The 27089-nt window shown below is 42.7% G+C and overlaps 1 protein-coding gene across 15 annotated transcripts in view; it reads right to left on the bottom strand.

The window, feature by feature from the left end:
* Itpr1 (inositol 1,4,5-trisphosphate receptor type 1) overlaps positions 1-27089 on the bottom strand; it is a 338511-nt gene that overhangs the window by 193512 nt on the left and 117910 nt on the right. For all 15 annotated transcript variants that reach the window (XM_029478979.2, XM_029478989.2, XM_029478987.2 and 12 more), the window contains exons 5-10: positions 24531-24646; positions 11133-11219; positions 8696-8854; positions 6071-6169; positions 4534-4617; positions 4280-4426 (exon numbers count right to left, since the gene is read on the bottom strand). In XM_029478979.2, coding sequence (XP_029334839.1) covers positions 4280-4426; positions 4534-4617; positions 6071-6169; positions 8696-8854; positions 11133-11219; positions 24531-24646 — 692 coding nt within the window. The remainder of the gene's footprint in view (positions 1-4279; positions 4427-4533; positions 4618-6070; positions 6170-8695; positions 8855-11132; positions 11220-24530; positions 24647-27089) is intronic.

Consider the following 27089-nt stretch of genomic DNA (forward strand, 5'->3'; position numbering starts at 1 on the left):
AAGACCTGCGTGATCCTGTCTGCATGACCTTGAGACATGAGCAATTGTTGCTTCTTTGGGTGTCCAGTGTTTCGGCTTCTCTGAGCCATACCACGCAAAGGGTTGTAATACAAACAAAGCCATATGTATATGCTTATATGAAGATCTAAAGGCTACTGGCTAGACACCCCTGGGAGCAAGGCATACAATAAAGTAAGCTGAAGTTTGTGATCCATGTAGAAACAAAACATATGACCACAACAACACAAAGAACAGGAGAGAAGAAACTACTGTAACTGTGGTTTGAGGTGGGACTCGAACCCACATAACACATTACCAACACATCACGCTAACTAAAGCTGGTGCCTATGCTAATACGTGAGACCCTCAAGAGCTCTTCCGAAATTTTCTTTGAATTTTTATCTTATTTTATGCGTATGAGTGTCTTTGCCTGTTGTGTATCCGTGAGCTGTGTGCATGCAATTCCCATGGTGACCAGAAGCAGACTGGAGTTACAGTCAGTTGCTTTCTGCCTTGTGGCTGCTGAGAATTAAGCTCTGGTTCTCTACAAGAGCTACTAGTGCTCTTCTCTCTAGGACACCTATGTCTAGTGTTTTAAATCCACAAAACACATGGTGTTATTTTCCTTCTTTATTTTGAAGGACAGTTTCCAGTAAGGCAGGAAACAATTTAAAGAAACCCTAAACTTTTCCATAGGAAATTCAGAAGAAAGAAGACAAAGAAACAAACAAAAACTGGCAGGAGACAGATTTTAATGAAGCAAGAAATTGACAGCTTGTTGTCCTCAGAGCAAAATGAAAATGCCCTCAAGGGAACTTTCAAGTTAAATTTCCTCGGAAAGTCGTCAATCAATTTTGAATGAGGAAGGCTTGGTGAATGGCTTTTAAGGCACTGGTGTCAGAGACCCTGATTTCTGTAGGCTTACATATTTTCTTAACCATGTCCCAGCAGAGTGAACATCTGTTTATAAAGTGCCAACTGTACAAAACTATCCTGTCCACTGAAGAAATGGCTCAAGGGAAGTAGTTAAGGCAGGAGACAGTCTGCTTTCCCTCTACTTCCGACATGTTTGGTTTTTCCTTACTTTGTATTTCCACTTCTAGTTACCTTGGGAGACTGCTATCCTACCTGTCTCTTTCCTCTCTTACCTCCTTCCTTCCCCCAACCCCTGGCTTCCTCTTTCTGTATCCCCTCTGCTTCCCTCTCCCACCCCCTAACTTCCTCCTCCTGTATCCTCTCTGCTTCCCTTTCCCACTCCCTGACTTCCTCTTCCTGTATTCTCTCCGCTTCCCTTCCCTCTCCTACTCCCTGACTTCCTTCTCCTGTATCCTCTCTGCTTCCCTCTCCCACTCCCTGACTTCCTCTTCCTGTATTCTCTCTGCTTCCCTTCCCTTTCCCACTCCCTGACTTCCTTCTCCTGTATCCTCTCTGCTTCCCTTTCCCACTCCCTGACCTCCTCCTCCTGTATTCTCTCTGCTTCCTTTCCCTTTCCCACTCCCTGACTTCCTCCTCCTGTATCTTCTCTGCTTCCTCTACCCACTTTCTTCTCGGACACTATTTTGAATGCAAAGAAAAGAACAAACACAAACTGTGAACAAGGAGGATATCTGTGAATAAAGACAAAGTTCTAGCTCTCAGGGAACTCCCTGAATGGAACAAGCTAAATGACTGACTGTCCCTAAACAGATGTGAATAGCCAAAGAAGAAATGGTTCAGACACTGAGAGGAAAAAGCAAAGAAAACTGATGGACAAGCTAACACACACACACACACACACACACACAAACAAGCAAACAAAGAAGAGAGATGGATGGATAAGATGAATGTAGGCAGATAGGTCAGTGTGTCTTTATCATGGCAACTGCAGGAAATTATTTACCCAATGCCAGGATGAGCTTATTTCTACATCCAGGTCAAAGAAAAGGAAGGAAAATTTTAAATGGGCAAAGTATTTGAGCAGATACTATACCAGAAAGGCTGCACAAAGAAAAGATGAGCACAAAGAAAATTAGCAACATCACAAGGGAGGGCAAAGGCCATGAGGAGCAGCACTGTCATATCTGTTTCAGTGGCAGACATGGAAAAGAACAGAGTGTCTTGAATGCTCAGGGGGAGAATTCGAAAATACTCCCTCCACTTTAGAAGACAGGTAGGCAACTTCATCCTTGTTCTCAGTTTCCTTTCTGTTTTGGTTTGGGTCAGGGTGTTTACAGCTAGCCTAGCTCGACCCTGAACTCATGGTAATCCTGCTGCCTTGGCTTCCACATGCCGAAATTAGCAGCATGTCATCAAACCTGGATTTGGATTGGCAATTTCTCATAACATTGATCCTATAGCCGATACAGGCTTCAGTTATCCCACTGGCGTGCATGCAAACACATGAAAACTTATGTCTAAGCACAAGTGTCCCTGAAGCTTTATGGATAACAGCTCCAAATTATAAAGAACTCAAAAGTCATCAACAACTGGCAAATTTACAGGCTGCATAGGCTGAAAGCTGCTCCGTGCCAGTCAAGGGAGAGGCTGGCCACCTATCAGCAGTCACCTATCCAGGAGCAAATGGGACATACTCGGGAACAAGCTGGGGGACCTCGTATGGGCTATTGTTCCTCTGGTGCCTGATCCAGGTGCTGGTTCTTAGCTGAGTGGAATATAAAGAAACGTAATTCTGTATTTCTGACTTGGGCATTCTGCTATATTTGCCAAGGGCAGAAGGCAGGAGAAGGGGCATAGGTAACAAGTAGAGGCAGAAATGCACTGCACTCGGCGGGAGACTATGGAGGACAGCCCTGCCTTCCGTCACACTCTCAGTCCAACACTCCTATCAGCCTCTTCCTTGGTCTTACAAGCCTATACCTCAGACAGAATCACTGCTTTCTGTAAGCGCTTGTTGACTGTGCCGACTCTGTCCCTCAGAACACCTTTCCGGACTTCTCCCTGCCTGGGAGGAACATTCCCAGTGCCCTGCAGCTTTGGCAGGTGCAATTTGAAGCGGTGGTCTCCAGTGTGGTCATTTCTCCATGTGCATCCTGTGTCGCTCCAAAAGCCAGGTTACTCAGTCTTGTGCCAAGGCTGTCTCATGATATTTCCGGTTCCCAGCCTTTCCCTTACACGACAGGAACTACCCTACTTCTTTCTCTCCCTTCCAAACGCAGATCATCTAGGAAACATCAGTCAAATGCTCACTCTTTCGATCTTTGAAGTTCTTTGACAGTTTAGCACTTGTATCTAATTCCTTCTCCTTACCCCCTCCAGCCAACTCTCTAATCTCCCTGCCTTCACTATCAACCCTCGCCCTTCCCCTCTGCCTTCCCTTTTCCCACACATTGACTTTTGCTTTTGGTTTGTGACCAGTGTTTTGGGACACCCATTGTCTTTTAGGAAATCTTAATCCTCACCCCATCAGTTCATCCTTCCTTACTAAAACCTCCTGAGCACGTGGAACACCTCTCCTGTCACCCCAAAGCTCCAGAGCACCAGGAACAGCCCTCCTGGCACCCAGGCCCTCCTGCTGAGTACACCTGTCTAGATGTTTGCTGCTTTTCTTTTTGATTTATGATTTGAGAATTTCACATATGGGTATTGAAATTACATAATTTCCCTCCTCCTTCTAACTCCTCCCTTGCCCCCAACTCTTCTCAAATCCATGGCCTCTTCTACTTTAAGTCTATTATTATTATTAGCTTGCTTAGTTAACTCAATGTTGCTCATAGGTATAAATGCTTAGGATTGGATAACCTATCAGCAGGCTCATCCCTGGAGGAGACTGGTTCTCCCCTCTCTCGGCAGCCACTAATTTGCCTGGAGCTCTTCACCAAGGGGTGAGGTCATGTGGAACCCCCACCCCCATCCACAAAGGCACGTCAGCTTTGGTGTTTCCTCAGGTCTTGTTTAGGTAACCCTATTGTTGAGGTTTCGGGAGTGCAGCTTACTCATCATATGCAGGGTACATACATAAACAACAAGCAAGAGAAAGGAAAGAAAAACATCAGAGGAGGATGGGGGAAGGTAAGAAAAAGCCATTTCGGTGACTTGGGGAAAGAATGTGTATCTTTCTCCATAAAACCATGCAACTTTCATCTGCGACATCACGGTGTGCTTGCTTCCCTGGGCCATATCTACTTATCTTTATGACTATCTTGGTATGATTTAGAAACACAGCTGCTCAGAGGTTTAATTCTGAGCTCTATCACCGCCCCCCCCCCCCACACACACACATCCCCAGTCGCTTCCCTAACCTCTCCTGCCTCACTCTTTACCTCCACAGCCCACTGCTCACCTCCACTTCCCACAGGGCTTTGGAACTGGTGGCCGACGTGGCTGACTGCCTGCCGGTGGTCCTCAGGAAGACATGCTGCTTCTTCCTGTGCTCATCGCAGGTGAGAAACTTCTCTTGTTCGGCATGGAAGAGCCTCACCACATCACCCTGTACGTCAACACAAGATGGAAGGGAAGGGTTTGGGAAACGGGTTTGGAAACAAAGCCAACCTGCTACTCTGAGAAGCGCACGGTGCCAGGAAGAGTCACACTTACTCCTTTGAGAATGTCGTCTTTGTTATCACTCCATTTCATGAAAAGCACTATCTTCCAGCTTGTATTACAGTTGACAGAGTTGACCTAGAAAGCAAATCAAAGTTAATTTTTCACATAGCTCCTAGAATAGCCATGTCATATAGACCCAAAGTTCCTCCCAGGAAGGCCAGCTGGGCTTCAGTACAAACATCTTGTTATATATAGTTCAGAGAGCCATATCATCCCCTGCGATTTTGTGTGTCTGAAGGCAGCGGCCCCAGCTAGTGGAGCTGTTTTGGCAGGATCTGGAACCTTTAAGAGGAGGGACCTAGCTGCAGGAAGTTGGTCTCTAGAGTGAAAGGCATTGAGGTGGATGGTCTGGCCTTGCCTCCTGGCCTCTCTCTTCTCTGCTTCCTTTCTATGGAGGGACATACAGCCTGACTGGTAACACTGTTCCACTCCCATCCCTGTGTCTTCCCCACCATGCATCTTAGCCACAATAAACCTTAAATTGCTTTTTTTTTTTCCAGGTACTTTGTCGATGAGAAAAGGCCATGGGAAAAGTCCCCAATACATCCCAAAGAAAGAACCTCAGAAGGCACGTGGGGAGGAAGAACCTTTGGCAACAAATGGTTCGTTTGTGCCTGTCTCTACACATGCTCCAAATCTGACCTGAAGCTCCAAGCCCTGGTTTTCTCCTGCCCCTTTTGGAATGCAATGTTTCTCTCCTATAAGTCTCTGGTTCTGTAGCCACACGTATAAATGCCAAATGAAATAAAGTATTTATAAAATGGAATGAGATACTGAGGTAAGAACTTGGCCAGTGCACACATTTGAAACCGCCAAGGTCGTCATTAACAGCAAGAGCAGCACCTCACATGCTCGCCAGCAGCACCCTAAGAAACTGGTCCACCTTTCAGACTGGGAACTGATGCACAGAGATGCTAAGTAACTCATCTGCAGTTCCAGTACTCGGGCACCACAGGCTGAGATACGAATTCACATCTTTCACGATCCAGAGCTCATGTCCTCTCCGTGAGACAGACAGACATGTATCATAAGAGATTTAGGATCCTGTGTCTGTAACTGCCCAGGGAGACACAGGGAGATTGGCAGATGTAGAGATGAAAGTAAGAGACTGTAGCAAGGCTACGCCCAACCTGTAATGTAACTTCCTGAGAATTACCATAAAACACTCTCCTTAGGGAGTCAAACTGAAAAAAATGTGTTCCTCCAGCTAGGGAAAAAAAAGAAAATGGCGACAGTAGCATTTTCAAGCTTAACCAATTAGAGAATGATTCATCAGTGATGCAAAGTTTATCAAACTCACCACTCATGCAGAGACCTACAAAACCTCATCACAGTCAACAGTGGGCCTTGGGCTCTTCTCCTGAAGAACTGGCAGTATCCTGAATTTCTGCTAAAGTCACACGCAGTACACACACACACACACACACACACACACACACACACACACACTCTTAGTTCCCCACAAAGCCTGCTTCTGTGGTCCAACCCTCACCCATATACCAGACTTCAACTTTTCCAATGTCCTTACCTCATTGCAGCCTGGGTTATCTACCAGCTGATGAGTGCTGGCATGTAGAGGCTGGCCAGCATTGACAGGATTCAAAACTACCTTGTCGCCTATGACCACCTGGAAAGGAAGGAGGAACACAGCTTTTTAGGGGACAGGTACTGCTCCATGGTTCTGGAACACCCATCACAGCAAGCCTGTCACAGCACGTGTGAACTTTTAAAGCTTGACCTGTGCAGCATGGTTTGTGTTCTGAAAGGCGGCTGAGGTGGATTTCAGTGCACAACTATTGCATACTTTGATAATCTGTGAGTTGGTCCAGAGCACTAGGAAAAAGGTTTATTATTATTATTAAGTTGAGAAGCTTGTATAAATAAGCTCAACTCGATTTGGGGGAAAACAAGCAAGATACTATTTGAGTTGTTTTTTGTTTGAAAGAATGAAGCCATTATCATGTTTCTAAAGCACTGATCTTCAAAATTGTGACTACAACAGAAGGAAATTTACTTTCTATTATTAGATTACTATATTTATAGATAGATAGATAGATAGATAGATAGATAGATAGATAGATAGATAGATAGAGATAGACAGCTTTTACATTTTTTTTTTTTTTTGAGACAGGGTTTCTCTGTATAGCCCTGGCTGTCCTGGAACTCTATAGACCAGGCTGGCCTCGAACATCCACCTGCCTCTGCCTCCCAAATTCTGGGATTAAAGGCATGCGCCACCACTGCCCGGCTAGCTTTTACATTTTTTTTTTTTTTTTTTTTTTTTTTTTTTGGTTTTTCGAGACAGGGTTTCTCTTTATAGCTCTGGCTGTCCTGGAACTCACTTTGTAGACCAGGCTGGCCTCGAACTCAGAAATCCGCCTGCCTCTGCCTCCCGAGTGCTGGGATTAAAGGCGTGCGCCACCACGCCCGGCTTCATTTTTAAAGCTTATTTTTATATTGTGTGTATGTGTGAGTGCCCACTTTCTCTGTATGTACACCATGTGTGTCCTGACATTCCTGTGGAGGCCAGAAGAGGGCTTCAGATTCCCTGCCACTAAAAGTATAGGTAATTCCAGACTGCCGAGCCATCTCTCCAGCCCCCAGCAAGAGACAGCTGAATACAGTAGTGGATAACTAAACAAATGTGTCTGTCCAGAAACTTGAACCTACCCTTACGTGTAACACAGCCTGATACTTTATATTCCACTCCACTATTTAAACTGACACCCTTAAAAGTATGACTGGGCCAATCCCTACAGGTGAGAAAAACTATTTTTTAAAAGAGATAATTATTAGTATTATACAGTCAAGTAGGTCATAGGTTAACATACTAAATGACAGAAAAGGAAAGATTTATTGAATACAAAACTTGGAACCAAGTACATTGGAAAGTGTGTGTGTATGTGTGTTGTGTGTGTTGTATGATGTATGTGTATGTTGTATGTGAGTATGTTTGTGGATGTGCATGTGGAGGCTAGAGAAGGATGTAGAAGAACCTATATCATCTCCACCTTATGTCCCGAGACAGGTTCTCTCAGCACACCTAAAGCCTCCTGCTCAGCAAGACTACCTGACTAGTGAGTCCCCAGGATTATTTGCCTAGTCTGCTCTCCCAATGCTCAGCTTAAAGTCAGACATAGGCAAGCCTGGTTTTTATGTGGACACTGGGGATTTGAACTCAGGTCCTCAGGTTTGCACAGCAAGCTATCTCCTCAGCCCCACATTTGCTTTTAACGGAGGAAGTAGAAGGAAAGGAAGTAGAAGAGATGCTTGTCTTCCTATGAGGTAAAACCTGCATGTTTTGAAAATGATACATTTTGGAAAAATATATGACTAAATTTTCTATAACATGGCATTACATAAATAAATAAATAAATAAATAAATAAATAAATAAATAAATAGTCATTCAGTCAGTCAGTCAGTCAGTACCTAGTTTTAAGTAAAGGGTAGGTAAGTATTTCTAGAACACTTCATGCTTCTCAAGGTGCCAATTTCCTTTTAGCTTGTTTTTTAAAAGCATCTATTTTAGAACCTTAACAAGGTCAACTACATAGCTGATAGCATTTAAACATATTCACTGTTAAGTGTGTGCCCACGTAATGACTGACTAATTTAACTTACAAATATCAGAAGTGTTCTCAGTTCCCTTGATAAAGGGATCCCAGTGGCTCTGTATTGTCTAGAATCCCAGGCCAGGGGCTTTCTGCATTTGCGGAGGTGATGGAGACACTGCCTGCACCCACTGACACAGGCAGCACAGGGTGAACAAACAATCCCATTCCCTACTAAGGCTGTTTCTTTTCCATTTTCCATCCTTCAGTATTTCCAAAATAGCTGAACACTGCTGCTGCACTCATGGAAATGGAATGGCAAGGGATCCTTAACCAGGATATTAATTCGGCATGGATGTTTTCATGGTAAAATTACAGAGGTAATAGGATTTTTTTTTCAGAGGCCCAGTAGGAAAAACATAGCGACTGTATTTAGGTCACACTCCACTCTTCATTTCCTTGTTTCCCAAACACTAGTTTCCATGGCGATCTGATCTCCTCATATGCCTGGGGCTTCAATTCTAAACCTTTCCTAGTCAAGCCTCAAGCACAGTTGCGGCTGGAAGCATGTGGAGGGCTTTCCAGGGTCAGCTCTACTTACACTGTCTCCAATGGAGCGAAGCTTGTAGAACGGTTGAATGTAAAACCAGGACCCTTCATTTCCAGCCTCGTCCAACGTCACCCTCATGGCGTTCTTCTCTAGCAAGGCTGGAAGCCTCTTATTTACAGTCAGGTATTTATTGCTTTTCAAATGCAGGAGCTAAAAATCCATCAAGAGAATGAGATATGAGCGGGCCTGTGAACTCCCTGCCATAGCTCTCTTCGTCAAGTAAATTTTGTAACAGACATTCCTCCCACCACTGAGCTGCTGAGAAGCAGGAGAAACACAAAGTGCCCAACCTGGAAACAACAAGCAAAGGAACAGTGAACGGAGGCAGGCCAGGGAGAAGGAAAAATTGTTTGCCTTTTTTTTTCATCAACATGGTCTTGGGCAAGAGAGAGACACTGTGGAAGCCAATTATTCCATCATCTGAGGCTGCTACAGAGGCATGGCATCATGCTGCGGATAGGGGCTAAGGGACTGTAGTCTAACTAGGCACCGATTCCAGTGGGGAATGAAGGAAGGGCATTTTGTCACTATGCATTAGTCTGATTTAAAAGGCAGTTCCATCAGGGAAATATCATTCTCTGTGAAGGACGCCCTGAGCATCCACCTTCACTGACTGCTTCATCCTTCACTCGAAGATGTTGATTACAGGAAGCATAAAGGAGGGAAGATGCAGACGAAAAAGAGTTTGTCTAGTAATCTGGACCAGTAAGCATTACCATAGCTTCCCATGTTTATGGATAAAAGAGAAACACAAACTCAAGACTTCTCAGTCCCTAGTGGGGGAAGGCCAGCTTGTGACTTCATTGCTGCTGCCCCATCTCCTGTTCACATAACACAAGAGCAGCAGCCTTAAAAGGCCAACGAATCTTTGATAGGGCTGATGAGAGTAGAGGAATAACCTGTACCATTTGTGAATTCTTGATGGCCTATGGGTAAGATAATTTGAGACAATAATGCCTTCCCAGGCCCTTGATGCTCCTCCAGGAACAGCCTCTGATCATCCACTGACTCACCTTCCCACAGGTAAGCTCCAAAGCCTGAGACCAGAAATAAAACTGAGATCTCTTAAACCCATCCTAAAAGCAGATACCTTGTCAACTGGTTTGGCATGTCTTTCTTGAAACCTCACAGGACTGGAATGTATTGGCTGCCAGTACCCTTTATGTACTTTTTAAATCCTCAGTTGTAGACAGTTCTCCAAACTGAGTATTTCCTACTCAGCCTCAGAGGACTGGCCTTGCTTGACAATGGGATGGAACTTCACAAGGGCACATGGGACTGATTATCTAATATTCTAATAGCTTTTGAGAGCTATGAATAAGGCCTAAGTAAACATTTAATCAAAAAGCATTAGCCAGGAATGGTGGCCCGAGTACCTACAATCTTACCACTCAGGAGGACAAAGCAGGAAGAAGACCCAATGCTAGCCTGGGCTGTACAATAAAATCAAGGCAAGCCTGGCTATACAGTAAGATCAAGGTAAGCCTGGACAACTTAGCAAGACTCTATCTAGTTAACTTTTACATCCCCTACTTAAAAAAAAAATACTGAAAGTTATTTTTACACACTTTTAGTAGGGCTTTTTTTTTTCCATATTAATGGTTAGCACTCTTCTAATCCCAATAGCAATAAAAACAGGAAGAAATTCATTCCTAATTAGTAGTTTACAAGATTAGCAGCACCTTCTGGGAAAGACCTGTGGAAGCCTTGTTTGGATGGTGTTATCTCTGCTGAAGGTTCAAGAATACAGAAGATAACAGATGAAGAAAACAACTCTACAATATGACAGTTGTGAAATACTTTTGATTAATAAAAACTTATTTAAAAGAAAATATATGATTAAAATTTTGTGAAGGTACCTGGGCCTTTACAAGCCCATAACCCCAATGTTTATAGAGTAGAGGTAAAATAATCAAGAGTTGAGAGTCAGCTCAGCTGAGCACAAGGCCAGTTTAGGCTAAGAGAAGCCTTGTACAGACATACATACATATATACGTGCATACATGCATATGTGCATACATACATACTTATGCCTGTGAGTGCACATAACTGGTTTTCTTTTCACCAGCAAACAGTTCCTAAACAAAACCTAAAATGTAGTCAACTTTCACCAAACCTAAGAACATCCTAAGACTGTAAGTGATGCAAAACTGTAACAAGTAGTATCTATCCTCTTCAGCCATCAAGTTTCCCATCTGAACCATCTGCATGCAAGTGATGAGCAACAGGCTGAGAAAGAAAATGCTTACACTATGCGTGACCCAATAGCATGACCAAGTGATATAATAAGAAACACAAGGAGGTTGTGTTTTGTTGTTTTGGTTGTTTTCAATAAAGTAGCTGCCATTGCCCCTATCACGAGTTTGCTTGCTCAGTTCTTTTTCTTTCTCACGTGTCAGCTCCAGAAGACAAGAGCAGCAGCGCCTACCTGGATCACGTTGCCATATTGGATGACGGTCCCCAACAATTTCCTGTTTTCTGTCTCGTTCTGCTTCTTTTCCAAGTCTGCAGCATGCTGGAACATTGACAAGGAAGAACAGTCACAAAGAGCAAATAGTTCTATTCCTCTACAGCAATAACAGTGATCTGAAACACACTGCAAGCGAATCCCTGGGTGTAGCCTAAGGCTCTATAAAATGAGCCAGGAGCTTGTGAAGCTCATCTAACTCAGCTTAGCTTATGTACTTGGACTCAGCTTTCAGGGCTTTGGGGGCTTCATTAATATGAGCTTGGAAGTCATGGGCACCTGCTTATAAGAAACACACACACACACACACACACACACACACACGAGTAAGGTCAGAAAGGAGTCTGCATTCCTCTTGTGATTTGCAAATGTTCTTTAAAGCTTTGGAATAAAACTGAATTGAAAAGCCGATCTTGGGCAGCACGTGGTTTTGGGAACTTTGGTTTATTATGAAACATCTGTAAACTTGTTTCCTTATTTGTAAAACCTGGATAAAAATGCATTTAAGTCACCTTGCATAGTGGCTACTGATTGTACCATATGTGGCCTGTTATTCACTACTGTAAAAATTCATCATAATTTCATTTTCATTTAGTTCCTTAAAAGAAAGATGATAGCCCCATTTTAAAACAAGAAACATGCAGTTATGATCATCAAACATTTACTAAATGGCAGAGGTAATCCTCAAAAATGTGTTTGGCTTAACCTCCAAATATGTACAGTGATGAGTAAGGCTAAAGACACACTGAGAAAGGTGACAAAACCAAATAGAAGGTCCTAGAAGAGGGTGTTGGGGCCAACATCATGAAAAGACATCTCTCATTCTTTTGTCCAAGCGGTATTAAAAAGGCCATCATATACATCAAAGCATGCCAATGGGAAACTACTAACATTATGGACAATAAGCAGACTATCTATCATTCAAGCCCATTACTCATCCTTAAAATGGATCAAAGAGACAAGAGAGGGAAGAAATGACATTCAGAACCTGATGGAAGCCCAATGACAGATAACGTAGGGAGGCTTCAGAAGTGTTTCTTTGCCGTGTCTGCTCCCTAGAGAGTCACCCCTTTCTTCAGGCAAGATGCTACCAGTTGCCTATAGGTTCCCTTTCTCAGGTAACATACCTTCATTTTCACAGAACCTTTGGGGGACATCATGTTAGAGGTCTTACACTAAAACTTTATCATCTGAACAGGTCACTATATATTAGTAAAACTCAAGATATGTCACAAGCATTAGCAAACTACCATAAATAAGACAGAAGATGGATGATAGATAGAAGCATTCAATCATTTTCATTTTAATTATTTTATGTACTTATTTAGTACTAGGGATAAAACCTAGGACCTCGAACATGCTTTTACCTCTGAGCTACCTCATCAGTCAGTCTTTTAATAAAATAATTGTGATGGCTTGGATAGGAATGGCCCCCAGAGGCTCAGAGATTGAAAAGCTTGGACATTCAGGAGTGCCACTACTAGAGAGGGTTAGGAGGTGTGGCTTCTTGGAGTAGCTGTGGCCTGCTTTAAGGAAGTGTGTCACCGAGGGAATGGGCTTTGGGTTTTCAAGGGTCCAAGGCAGGCGCAGGCTCAGTGTCTCTGTCTGTCTGTCTGTCTGTCTCTCTCTCTCTCTCTGTCTCTCTCTCTGTCTTTCTCTGTCTCTCTGTCTCTCTGTTTCTCTCTCTCTTTGCCTAATGCTTGCAATCCTTATGTAGAACTAGTACCATGTCTGCCTGTGTGCCACCATGTTTCCCGAAACGATATTGGACTAAACCTAAGAACTGTACATAAGCCTTAGTTAACTTTTATTTTATCAGAGCTGCTGTAGTCATGGTGTCTCTTCAAAGACTAAGACTTCACATGACTAAGACAATAATTCAATTTTTATTATTAGTGACAAGATTGTAAAACTAAGAAACGTCTTGAAGATAATTTTAAAACAAGACTTAGGAGGGCTGGGCCAAAACTTTAACCATTCCTTCAAGTTCATGGTCTTCCCTAGCTCTGCCTGTGAGGCATGTGACTTAGAAAGGCAAGATTTAGAGAAAATTGCAGGACACAATCCCAGTTCACAGGCAGGACGATATGCAGGGAGATAATGGCCTGCCTACCAGGGGAATCCCTGCAAGCTCTGTACTAACAGAGGGGGACCTGTTTCTTTCCTTCTCTTTTTGAATGATATACCAGTCTTCTACTCTCACTAATACAAAGATACGGCCACGGAACTCTAGTCATATCCAGACAAGGTGCCTTGCAGACAATGCAGCAGCACTCAGTATCCATGATGACCTCTGCACAAAAGATCTCTCATTTTGTTGTCCAAGCTATATTTAAAAGCTAACACATATATCACAGCATGCCAGTCTTACCACTCCTCATCCTTGTTCTCCCAATATCTACCCTGTATCCCTATACCCTAGAGTTCTCTCTAGTCCCCACGGTCTAGATTCATTGGGAATCAGAGTTTACACTTCCTACATTGTAATTTGTTCTTTCTACTAAGCTGCTCTCAGCTAACAATGAGTAGAAATTCAAGAGAGTTTAAAAAAAACTAGTCATAGGGAGAAAAAAAATCAATGAACTCAGGAAAATAAAATAATATTAAAAAAAAAAAGAAGCAAATACAGCTTTTCTATGCCCAGAACATGCCACTGGTTAGGTTCAAGCATACAAAAGTCTTCAGTAGCAATTCTTGGCCTCACATGATTTTAAGATGGAAATTTCTCATGAACCTTTTCTTAGTCCCCAGAAATTCCAAAAGCCTCAGTTAAGACCTAAGAGCCTAAAAATATTAAGTCCCTTGCTGGCTGGTTTTATGTCAACTTGACACACAAACTAAAGTTATCTGAAAAGAGGGAACCTCTATTGAGAACATGCCTCCATAAGATCCAGCTGTAAGGCATCAGGGAGGGCTCAGCCCATTGTGGGTGGTTCAATCCCTGGGCTGGTGGTCCTGGGTTCTGTAAGAAAGCAGGCTCAGAAAGCCAGGGGAAGCAAGCCAGTAAGCAGCACCCATTCATGGTCTCTCCATCAGGTCATGTCTCCAGGTTCTTGCCCTGCTTGAGTTCCTGTCCTGACTTCCTTTAGTGGTGAACAGCAATATAGAAATGTGAGCCAAACAAAGCCATTCCTCCCCGAGCTCCTTTGGTGGTGGTGTTTCATCACAATAATAGAAATCCTAACTAAGACAGTTCCTACCTATGCTGAATTGGTGCAAATCAGTGTCAAACTGGTCATTCAAAAGATACTATTATGTAACAGAAATTAATTACAAGGCAGTGGATCTGGAGATCAAGGGCAGTTGTCTAAAATAAAAGGGAAACTAAACAGAAAGCAGATAGAGAATAGAAGCCAAGATTTACCTTAAAGACACCTGGAAGATCACAGTTAAAAGTTTGTCAGACTATGTTACATCTCTTTCATTTCTGCACACTGCACACTGATGATGGTGCATGCCGTCAGTACTGAACAAACACAGAAAGCAGTAACTTCTGTGCCACTTTGAACTTGCTTCTATAGCCTCTTATCATACAAGGAAAAAAAGTCTCCAATTTACTCTTACTAATAGCTTGAATATAAAATATGTTTGTTCAGTGCAAGGACTGGGAGATGCCTTAGTTGGGTCAATGTTTGTCAGAGAGCATGAAAAACTGGAGTGTTCAATCCCTAGGACCTACATAAAAAGTCAGGCAGGATGGCACAGATTTGTAATTCCACTGCTGAATGTAGGGGAGGTAGACACAGATCCTGGTTTTATCTGGTCAAGCAAGACCCTGTCACAGAGGGGAGGGGAGGGGAGGGGAGGGGAGGGGAGGGGAGGGGAGGGGAGGGGAGGGGAGGGGAGGGGAGGGGAGGGGAGGGGAGGGGAGGGGAGGGGAGGGGAGGGGAGGGGAGGGGAGGGGAGGGGAGACGAACAAAGTTCTGGCTAGAACTTGTTAACTTGTAGCCTTTACACACATACACACATACACACACAATTACACATGTGAATGAAATCACATAGCACAACACATCCACACACATACAGGATAAATAAAATTCATTCAAGTTCATGCATTGGTTCCTAAATAATTCTCCTTACAAGACAAAACTTGGTTTTGAAACATAGCCATCATGATTTTTAGGTTCAATAGGCAACATGATAGGTAGATTAGAAAGTATCAAAATCCAGATTGGACCTGGGCCTATAGACTGAGGTTGCCCAATTCCTTGAAAATAATGAGGTCAAAGTTTATTAAACTCTTTAAATATATCCATGAACATACTGCAACCCAGTCAGCTGACATAACCTTTCTAAAGATAATGGGATGCACTTCCTCAATGGAGGAAATTTTACTCTATAATTTTATTTCTAGGAGTTGGTCTTACTTAGGCAATCTCACAAAAGCACAAAGTTATATATTGTTTTTGCAGGATCTTGACTAAGTCTCCCTTCCTCCCCTCCCCACAGGGAATGGTTATCTAAAATTTCAAGATTGTCCTACAACAAAATAACCATGTAGCCATTAAAATGAACAGAAAACCTTCTGTTTACTCACAACAAAGTAAGAACTACAGAAACATCACAAAATTAGAGAAAATCTTGTCTCTTTGCCTAGAGTTTGACAATCTCCCCATGCGGGGATTAGTGCATACAGATGATGAAGATCAACATTAGTCTTCATCAAGTCACATTCAGGACCCCAGGAGTTAACGGTCTTCACTTTTGCCATTGAAATTTATTTTGGAATTCTTTTCCTATAGCACCCATTTGTATGGTTTCTGGAGCTACATCTGGGGGGGGGGGGGGCGGGCAGTATCTATGGCAAGTGACTTGGAGATTTTTTTTAAAGCCAGGTAAGTAAATTTTTTATATTTTCTTTCAAGATCTTGCCAAGATTAACACCTACTATTCCTTTCCCTTACACAGTGGGGTAGGGACCATTTTTAATTTCTAAGGACAAAGTATTCCATCCGACAGTTTCTGGGCTGCTGACATTATCATGTGCTCTAAACAAGATCAAGGTCAACTCTGATATAGTCACCTATTATTTTATTTCAGAAATAAAGCAAGCATTATTAAATCGGTACTGAAAGGTCATAAAGGTAAGGTCACTGAGCTCTCAATGACACAATAGCAAACTGAGTTAAAGATCCAGAAAAACAGCTACTCCTAGGCTTGGAAGAAAACAATATAGACCTCTCATTCCTCTGCTTAGCTTAGGTCAAATAGCTTAATGACATGCTCAATTCTCAAAATCCAAACCAGGCCCACACGCATTTCAAGGTTATGGGCAAACTACTCTCAGAAAACATTACTAGAGCCTTTATAACTAATGTGATATGAAGGTAAAGTTAACTCAGTTGGCCAAAAGACTTCTGGGAAATTGGTACCTAAAGAGTCAAAAACCAGCTTCTGTTGGAGCAGGGAGCACACAGTAAGCAGCCACTAGATGTCATTCTCCTTCAGAGGGCTGTGCAAATTGCTTACCCCTGTCACAAGGACGTTGAGTGGTCTAGACAACAAATTCCTTAAATGGCATTAATTAAAAATAACCTGACCTCCGACTCTCGGGTGCTGCCCGGTAATTGACCAAAATAAAAATGAAAACCCACTAGAGACCAGCCACAAGCCCCCAAAGGCAAGGAAGGCACTGACCAAAATACCACATTTTAATAACTGCACCAAAGGGGGTAGAAGATTTTTGGGATAAGGGGGAGAAACTCCAACTTAATAAGAAAGTATGAGCCATACAAAGTCAAGGGCAGCCATTGCCAAGACAGCAAGGCCATGCCAGTCATCTCAGGTCACTCAAGACAGCAAGGCCATGCCAGTCATCTCAATCACTCAGGACAGCAAAGCCATGCCAGTCATCTCAGATCAGGGCTGGGAACTGTTTTCCCTTTTACTTCAAAAACATAAATAGCATATAGCCATAATACATCTCCCACATCTTTCTCTGTCTCTTGTCTTTAGTGTTTCTTACTCTGTCTCTGTCCCTCTCTCTCTCCCTCTCTCTCATACATACACACACACACACACACACACACACACAGAGAGAGAGAGAGAGAGAGAGAGAGAGAGAGAGAGAGAGTTAGTTGAACATTCTTAATCACCTTTAAGAATAGACTTTTAAAAACAAAAATGGTGCATTTTGTTCATGTAGTTGTAGGATGGAACATCAAAAGGAAGTGCTGATGGAAAAATGCATCGATCACAGGTTGCAAATGACACTAAAGACTCACATCTGGCTTTAGCCCAGCCATTATTCTGCGTTGCTGTGGAGCTTATTCCGTAAGCCTTAACTTAATTAGCTGCCAGCACAGTTTGAAAATGGAAGCATTACACACAGAAGCATAGATTTCCATCTTCACTTGTCAAGGCGGTAGCCATGTGCAGCTCTCAAAGCACCTTCCCACCCAGCACAGCAGGGAGGTGGTGCCGCGCCCCTCCAGACCTGCAGGAGCAGGAACCCCAAGAGCAGCACTGCTCTGGAGGCCCCCTTTATTCTTGTAGGCTCCACGCTGGTTAAGAGAACTATGAACCTGAACCCCTACGGTAAAAAGTACAGGAGAAGAAAGAGTTTGAGATGTATTGCTAAGATCTCACTGATGGGGTGACCTTCATACCAGATTTGTGAAAGTAAGACAACTAAAGACACCTAGGGCATCCACAAAGATACTGCCCCAGGCATCTGCACCCTAGGAGGAAGGAGAATGGAAAGACCTTTTCCATCCCTTCAACCAGAAGCCCATGTGCCCATCATAGGCTTGGGGGTTGTGGGGTGCTTCTGACTGGCACGATTAGAGGAGGTGGAGCACAGCAAGTGACATTCAGTGGACAGACAGACTGGTCCTCATGAGATGCCTGGCTCAGTCCTGTGCAACAAGTGGCCATTTCATCCTACACAATCTCATGGCTCCCTAGACATTCACCTTAATTAAAATGCACCTGCACCTTTCAGAACCCTGGACCCTACTCCACTTAATACCTCAGGAAAAGGCATAATTCTGTGTGCCTCATTAGTACTATCACCAATATGTATTTACAAGTACTGCAGGTACTGTTGAATACAGCAAAGTGCACTGTACGGTCTTCATAACAGAACCAAGAGCTGCCGGTCATCATGAAAGTCCCATAACAGACGCCAGGCTTCCCACATGGCAAGTACTACCTACCTGTGTCAGTTAGGTCCCACAAGCCTGGGAGGCTTCTCATCTCCCAGAGAAGCTATCACTACACGTTAACTTAAGTGTGTAATTTATTATATAACGTATCATTTCCCTTTCTATCTCCTTTGTCATCTGTTTTAAAAAACTGATATTTAGGAAGCCATCCCATATTTGGAAAACTACAGTATTTTCTATGAAGAGGTAGCAATGGGCCAGTGGAGACTACGCCCAATGTGATGAGTTCTGTAAAAATGACATAATTCTTTCAGTCTTTACATAATCTTGACCCTCCCCCCACCCCCACTCCGGGTCTTTGCTTCTGTTCTTCTGCTCTGTAATTCTGGGAAATATCTCAGACATGTTACATGTTATCTCCCTCTTCCTCCAGGAAGCTTTCCCTGATCATTGCACCACACTCTCTTACACAGTAAAGGATATGTTGCTCTGTATTGCCTCTTTATGAACTGTAAGGCAACATTATCTCTTTATTCTTTAGTCATAAGGAGCTGAAGTGTAAGCCGGGCAGTGGTGGTACAAGCCTTTAATCTGAGCACTAGGGAGGCAGAGGCAAGCAGATTTCTGAGTTTGAGGCCACCTAGGTCTAAAAATGAGTTACAGGATAGACAGGGCTACAAAGAGAAACCCTGTCTCAAAAAACAAAAGGGGGAGGGAGGAGGAGGAGGAGGAGGAGGAAGAAGAGGAAGAGGAAGAGGAAGAAGAAGAAGAAGAAGAAGAAGAAGAAGAAGAAGAAGAAGAAGAAGAAGAAGAAGAAGAAGAAGAAGAAGAAGAAAAAGAAGAAGAAGCCGCCACCGCAGCAGCAGTCTAATTGAGTGGCAGACAAAGTGATGAATCAGAGAAAGATTTGACAGAATAGGATATGGCCAACTCTCTAAAAGAGAGAGAAGGAAAGAAAGCATCTTTAGATAGCAGTGCAGAAACAGAGGAGGCAGATTTATCAGGAGAGTTTTATAGAGACAGGTTGAAAAGAGAACAAGCTAAACACAGGAGAAGATAAAATGAGCCAGAAAATGAGGAGCCAGAAGATTAGAACAGATTGCCAGAGTCAGTTTGAGGCCAAGCAGAACAAATTTAGGAAAGGCCTAGAGAGAAGTCAGATTGAATCAGTCAGCTTGAAGAAGAGTTTTAGTCAAAACTGCTGAGTTGAATCAACCAGTAAGAGCCCAGAAAGGGTGAGCTTATTCAGCAGTAAATTTCAGGGGTTGAAAACATTCTAGGCGCCTTCCGGTCTGGTCCCAGTGCGGTCCTGGTGCTCTGAGCAGACCTTGGGCACTAACTCCACAGCCAGTCCCACAACACCCAGAAGAAGCTCCACTACCAGGCCCCCTAACATGCCCAGGACCAAAGGATCCCAGGAGCTTGGTCACACCAGGATCTCAGGGTCCCAGAGGCAGCTTGACTCCCAGGAGCTGTGACACATCCAGGATCTCAGGATCACAGGACCTCAGAATCACACAGACAGCTGAATTCTGAGAAGTTCAAATACAGCCAGAATCACAGGAAGGACAGGCTCCAGTCAGATATAGCACTAGAGATAATCAGATAGCAAGAGGCAAGCATAAGAACATAAGTAACAGAAACCAGGGTTTCTTGACATTATCAAAACCCATTTTTCCCAATATAGCAAGTCCTGGATACACTATTACACCAGAAAAGCAAAATTCAGATTTAAATTCACTTCTCATGATGGTAATAGAGGGCTTTAAGAAGGACATAAATAACTCCCTTAAAGAAATAGAGGAGAACACAGGTAAACTGCTGGAAGCCCTTAAGGAGGAAACACAAAAATCCCTTAAAGAATTAAAGGAAAACACAACCAAATGGGGAAAGGAAATGAACAAAACCATCCAAGATCTAAAACTGGAAATAGAAACAATAAGGAAATCACAAAGTGAGACAATCCTGGAGTTAGAAAACCTAGGAAAGAGATCAGGAGTCATAGATGCAAACATCACCAATAGAACACAAGAGAAAGAAGAGAGAATCTCAGGTGCAAAAGATACCATAGAAAATGTTGACACATAGCCTGGCGTGGTGGTGCATGCCTTTAATCCCAGCACTCAGGAGGATTTCTGAGTTCGAGACCAGCCTGGTCTACAAAGTGAGTTCCAGGACAGCCAGGGCTATACAGAGAAACCCTGTCAGAAAAGAAAAGAAAAGAAAAGAAAAGAAAGAAAGAAAGAAAGAAAGAAAGAAAGAAAGAGGAAAACATTGACACAACAATCAAAGAAAATCCAAAAAGCAAAATGAGAAGACCATACCTAAGGATAATAGGTATAGAAGAAAGCAAAGATTCCAAACTAAAAGGGCCAGTAAATATCTTCAACAAAATTATACAAGAAAACTTCCCTAACCTAAAGACAGAGATGCCCATGAACATACAAGCCTACAGAACTTCAAATAGACTGGACCAGAAAAGAAATTCCTCCTGTCACATAATAATCAAAATACTATATGCACTAAACAAAGAAAGAATGTTAAAAGCAGTAAGGGAAAAAGGTCAAGTAACATATAAAGGCAGACCTATCAGAATTACACCAGACTTCTCAACAGAGACTATGAAAGCTAGAAGATCCTGGGCAGATATCATACAGACCCTAAGAGAACACAAATGCCAGCCCAGGCTACTATACCAACAAAACTCTGAATGACCATAGACAGAGAAACCAAGATATTCCATGACAAAACCAAATTTACACAATATCTTTCCATAAATCCAGCACTACAAAGGAAAATAGATGGAAAACACCAACACAAGGAGTGAAACTAGGCCATAGGGGGAAAAAAAGTAATCTTTCAACAAACTCAAAAGCAGATAGCCACACAAACATTATTCTACCTCTAACAATAAAAATAACAGGAAGTAACAATCACTTTTCCTTAATATCTCTTAACATCAATGGACTCAATTCCCCCTAAAAAAGACATAGACTAAAAGACTAGCTATGTAAACAGACCCAGCATTTTGTTGCATACAGGAAACACACCTCAGTGACAAAGACAGACACCACCTCATAGTAAAAGGTTGGAATATGATTTTCCAAGCAAATGGTTCCAAGAAACAAGCTGGAATAGCCATTCTAATATCAAATAAAATCAACTTCCAACCAAAAGTTATCAAAAAAGATAAGGAAGGACACTCCATAACTGTCAAACAAAAAATCTACCAAGATGAACTCTCAATTCTGAACATCTATGCTCCAAATGCAAGGACATCCACGTTCATAAAAGACACTTTACCAAAGCTCACGCCCCACACAATAATAGTGGGAGACTTCAATACCCTACTCTCAGCAATGGACAGATCATGGAAACAGAAACTAAACAGAGACATAGTGAAACCAACAGAAGTTATGAAACAAATAGATGTAACAGATATTTATAGAATATTTCATCCTAAAGCAAAAGAATATATCTTCTTCTCAGCACCTCATGATACTTTCTCCAAACTTGACCATATAATTGGTCACAAAACAGGCCTCAACAGATACCAGAAGATTGAAATAATCCTGTACACTCTATCAGATCACCACAGACTAAGGCTGGTCTTAAATACAAAAAAAAAAAAAAAAAAGGAAAGCACAGATATATGTGGAAGTTGAACAATACTCTACTCAATGATAACTTGGCCAAGGAAAAAATAAAGAAAAATTAAAGACTTTTTAGAATTTAATGAAAATGAAGACATATCATACCATAACTTATGGGATATAATGAAAGCAGTTGTAAGACAAAAACTCATAGCTAAAAGTGCCTCCAAAAAGAAACTGAAGAGAGCTTACACTAAGCAGCTTGACAGCACACTTGAAAGCTCTAGAACAAAAAGAAGCAAATACACCCAAGAGGAGAAGCCTGCAGGAAATAATCAAACTCAGGGCTGAAATTGACCAAATAGAAACAAAAAGAAATATACAAAGAATCAACAGAACTAGGAGCTGGCTCTTTGAGAAAATCAACTAGATAAACCCTTAGCCAAACTAACCGGAGGGCACAGTGACAGTATCAAAATTAATAAAATCAGAAATGAAAAGGGAGGCAAAGCAATGAAATATATCTTAAAATAATTATTCTGTTTGTTGAATATTAAGAGTTGAGAATTTTAAAATCATGTTGAAGAAGAGGAAGAGGAAGAGGAAGAGGAAGAGGAAGAGGAGGAAGGGGAAGGGGAAGGGGAAGGGGAAGGGGAAGGGGAAGGGGAAGGGGAAGGGGAAGGGGAAGGGGAAGGGGAAGGGGAAGGGGAAGGGGAAGGGGAAGGGGAAGGGGAAGGGGAAGGGGAAGGGGAAGCAGCAGCAGCAGCAGCAGCAGCAGCAAGGAAACTCCTAAAGGTTAAGGCTCTGACACAATTCTACCTCTGGTACTTAGTACAATGCTCAGTCAGCCAGTAATTCTCAAGTGCCTCTTCTATTCCAGATACCATGAGAGAAGCTAGTAACAAGCATGCACAAGAGAGGCAATGCCCCTGTCCTTATACGGCTTCCATTTTAATGAGTGACAAATAATTAAGGAACTTATTACACATAATTGCAGACTATAATCAGCACCGAGAAAGACATAAGCAGGAAGCTAAAGTGGAAAACGCAGGCAATATCTCTATGATGAGTGTGTAGAGAACACTCTGCTGGGAGGCCAGTGAAACCACGGAGAGGAATGTGAAGATCTCAGTTGAAGAATGCCCTGCAGAAAGATTATCCAAATAGGATGATCTGAGTGTGAAGGTCATGAGTGCGAGGAGCTCAGTAAAAGAAAGTGAATAAATCTACTGTCATAAGAGGGCTGCACAGCAGTAGCTAACGAGAGAAGTTTAGAGCCCAGGCACAAATAACCACACACATAAGAAAGAGTCTGCAGCAGTGGGAGTGACTCTTGTGTTTCACGCTGGCCTCAGTATGAGCTGGTAGGGGTTTGGTCCCTGCACCAGTAGATGTTGCCTGAACACAGAATTTTTATTGAGGCATTATATGCTAAGTAAAGAAGTCTCTTCTCCTAACTTCAACCTCATCAAATACAGATGGTTATGATACTGCCACACCTAAGTGGAAACACAGCAGGCTGAGCCTGGGGACTTTTTGAGCTCCCCCAGGGCCCAGGGACCATCTTCACGTTATGACTAAGCACCAAGGGGCATGCTTCTCCTACCTACTTCCTGAGTACCTAGGGTCTGTGAATCCTGGCTATAGACATGAGGGACTTCAGCACGAACCCAAAGTGATACAAGCACCTGCCCTCGTGCAATTTATATTCTAAGAAGACAGACAAGTGACACGGAGAAAAACAAAACAGTAAGAGGACCGGAGTATTCAGTAATGCAATAATGTTACAGTGGCTCTGTGGCAGGATCCCCCTTCTGTGCATCTCGGAGAGCTTCTACACAGCTCAATCTCCAGGTGTCAGGCACCAGAAGAATTGCCTCATAGTTTTATAGGATGACCATCTCAGAGAGGCTCCGAGACCTGCTGTGGTCATACAAGACATTAGCAGTGCAGAGAGCACTTCTCTTACATGCCAATTAATATGGTGAATATAACGATAATGATCCAAATTTATTAAGGAACGGACAAAAGTGATTAATTACATGCCTGGTGGTGTTCAAAAGACATCTATGTACCCTTTAGTGTGATTCTCACAACTTCCTTTTAAGGTGGACATGACCACTGTTTCCATTTTAGGTGTCTATAGACAGAGCTGGATCATTTGATCAAGTTCACAGTCAATGAGTGGCAGAACCAAGATTCAATTCTAGCCACCATTTTGCCTCAAGCCACCCCTGGAAAGTTGGTGGTGGTGGGGGGGGAGTGCTGCCTCCCTGCAAAAATCTCAACATGGCTGTAGTCCATCTCTCCTTAGAATTTTTTAAGAAAGCAAGGAGACTGGAGAGATTGCTCTGCAGGTGAGAGCAATGGCTGCTCACATTGAGGATCTGAGTTGGATTCCCAGCTAACAACCATATGGTACTCCAGTTCAAAGGGATCCAAAGCCCTCTTCTGGGCACCGCGCACACACAGTGCACAAATGTATACATAAGCAAAACACACGCTACTGATGATGATGATGATGATGATGATGATGAATTTTAAAAGCCAGCAGAGAGTGTCAGAGGCTGAACTAACCATCCCTTTCCCACCGTCAGCCACCATTCAGGTGACCACTCACGACACCCCCATCACCTACACGCCACCTCCATACTTACATGCAATTTGTTGAGCAGCACGGCATCTGTAGTGCTGTTGGCCCCGGGCTTAGCAGCTTTCCAAAACTGTTTCTGTGCGGAGTATCGATTCATAGGACATAGCTTAAAGAGGCAGTCTAGAAGGGAAACAAAAGGCAAAGAGTGTTACTGGGCAGGCATATATAGTTAGCCTATGGGGGAAAAAAAAGCTTTCCAGTTTTACTAAGGTGTTACAATATACTACACATATTTTCACAAACTTGGGTCTTAAATTTTCATTATCACGTGAAGCTACAGATGTTTACAGAAAGGCAAGTTGTCACCAAGGCAGTTAATGGCAAAGCTGGTATCACGTGTCACAATCCAGTGCTGTTAACCTTTCTCTAGAATTACCACTGTCCATTCACGGTAGATAATTCTAAGGCCAAAGATGCCCCACTATATACAATGGAAGGATCTTTTGTCTTACTGATATTTTTTAATGTGAAACTAATAGCCCATATCTAGCTTACTTGAAAATACCTCCTAGAGCAGAGGTCTTTCAAGAGTCATGTGCAAGACGACTTACACAAAAATTTCAAAAACAGCAAAATTTAGATTGAGACCAATAAATGTGCCCTTGCCCCCTGTGAGAGTGCATCCTAATTGCTTCCAGTTAATAAGCCTGGGTTTCTGTGATTTTATTACATTGTCTTATACAGCATGGACAAGAGGCGTCAGGATTTCTGCAAAGAAACAGATGAAGTGACTATAGTAGCTAAGCAACTGAGTGAACAAGAAAGAGGCAGACATGACCCAACTCTTATTCTTCTTGTCAGCCACTCCAAAGTAAAAGATAATGATCTGGTCATCTCTGAGTCAAAGCCATCCAGAAGGTAAAAATCATAAAGCCGCCCATGTTGTCCTACGTTCTGATGACAAATCTTACCCCAAAGCAGTGGTAATGACCTGAGTGATGATGATCAGGAACAAATTCACATTGAACATTTGGTCCTAGCAGGTGGCACTGTCTTGGGGGTGGGGACGTCACGGAACCTTTGAACAAGTGGCCTAGGTGGTAGATGCAGACCACTAGGGATAGGCCTTCTACTGTTTCAGACTCATCCTGCTTCTTGAGCATCTGCTGAGATGTAGATGGGATTCACCGCAAGCCACAGCCACCTCAGCCCGGGCATCACACCCTCCCTGACTGATGGGCAGACACTCTTTGAAATAAAAAGCAAAGGAAACTCCTTCCTCCTTAAACAGTTTCTCTCAGTTATTCCATTACAACAATGACTAGAAGAGGAACTAAGACAAGCCCACCGGCTGTGCTAAGGTATAAGACAACTATGTGGCTGCTTTGATTAACCAGGCACTACTTTACTGTTTTATCTTCATCTTTCTCATTAGTTTCTATAGTTCTGCTTGCTTTATAATGTACATATTTAAGATCAGTAACACGTAGATGTAATTTTTTAAACATACAATTATTTCAAGAGGGCTATACAAAAAAAGTCCAAAGGGCTGGGAGTGGGGTAGAGCTGAGCAGTAGAACATGCAACTGAAAATAGCTACCAGAATAACAAGAAAAGTTAAGAAATAATTTCCTTAGGAAAATACCAATAACCCTGAAACTCATTTTGACATACTGGATACTCAAATAGTATGATAGAAAAAGCAAAATTAATAAACTTAGAGCAAATGCCCAATTGGGAAAAACCACACCCTTAAAGTACATCAGAATCGATAAATCACCTATTCCTATCTGCTCATTAAGACAGACTCTCTTAGACCTTCTCCAATGAACCCGACACATTACCTTAAATAATGAATTACCTCAAAGCAAGAAACCTTCACACACTGTCCTATGGGGATCAAGCTGAGTCCTGAGTGACTGTGCATTGCTAACAGAGGCACAGTCATGTCAAGGTAAATGACTTGAGAAAGGCCCAAAGGGATGGAAACACTTCCTTTTGATCGAGTGTGAATGTTGACAATGTGTATAGAAAATGTTCACAGCAGCATCACCCGTCCCCAATGCTTACAGCCTCAAAACTGCTCCCCTGCAGAGACTACTCATGCTGAGATTAGCTATGCCTGCCACCTCCTCAACTTCACTGTACGCTGCCAGCTCTGCCAACTCGTTTACCTTTATGCAATAAGCTCACCTCCCTGTCCAACTGTATATAAGAAAGAAGCTGAGCTTCCTGGATGCTGCAGCTTTCCTTCTGAAAGCCCAGACCAATCAATCCCTGAGGTCGACGTGTCTGTGTGATTGCCAATGCTTTGTTTCCTAGTCACTCTAATCAAGCCAGGCAGCACATAGCTATGAGCAACTTATAACCCCTCGGACCTTCCTCTACTTCAGACGGCTCTTTCTTCTAGAGCAAAGTCCCAATTGGGAAGAACCACACCCTTTAAAGTCCATCAGAATCGATAAACCACTTATTTCTCTCTGCTCATTAAGACAGACTCTCTCAGACTTTCTCCAATGAATCTTTGCTGAGATTCAATGAGTTCCCTCTGCATACTACACTTGCACATACTCTATATCACCAAGAAAAAAATTTTAATCATAGAAGCAAAAAGGAACCTGCT

Source organism: Mus caroli, unplaced genomic scaffold, assembly GCF_978045245.1.
Source record: "Mus caroli unplaced genomic scaffold, Mus_caroli_1 scaffold_7, whole genome shotgun sequence".
Taxonomy (NCBI): Eukaryota; Metazoa; Chordata; class Mammalia; order Rodentia; family Muridae; genus Mus; species Mus caroli.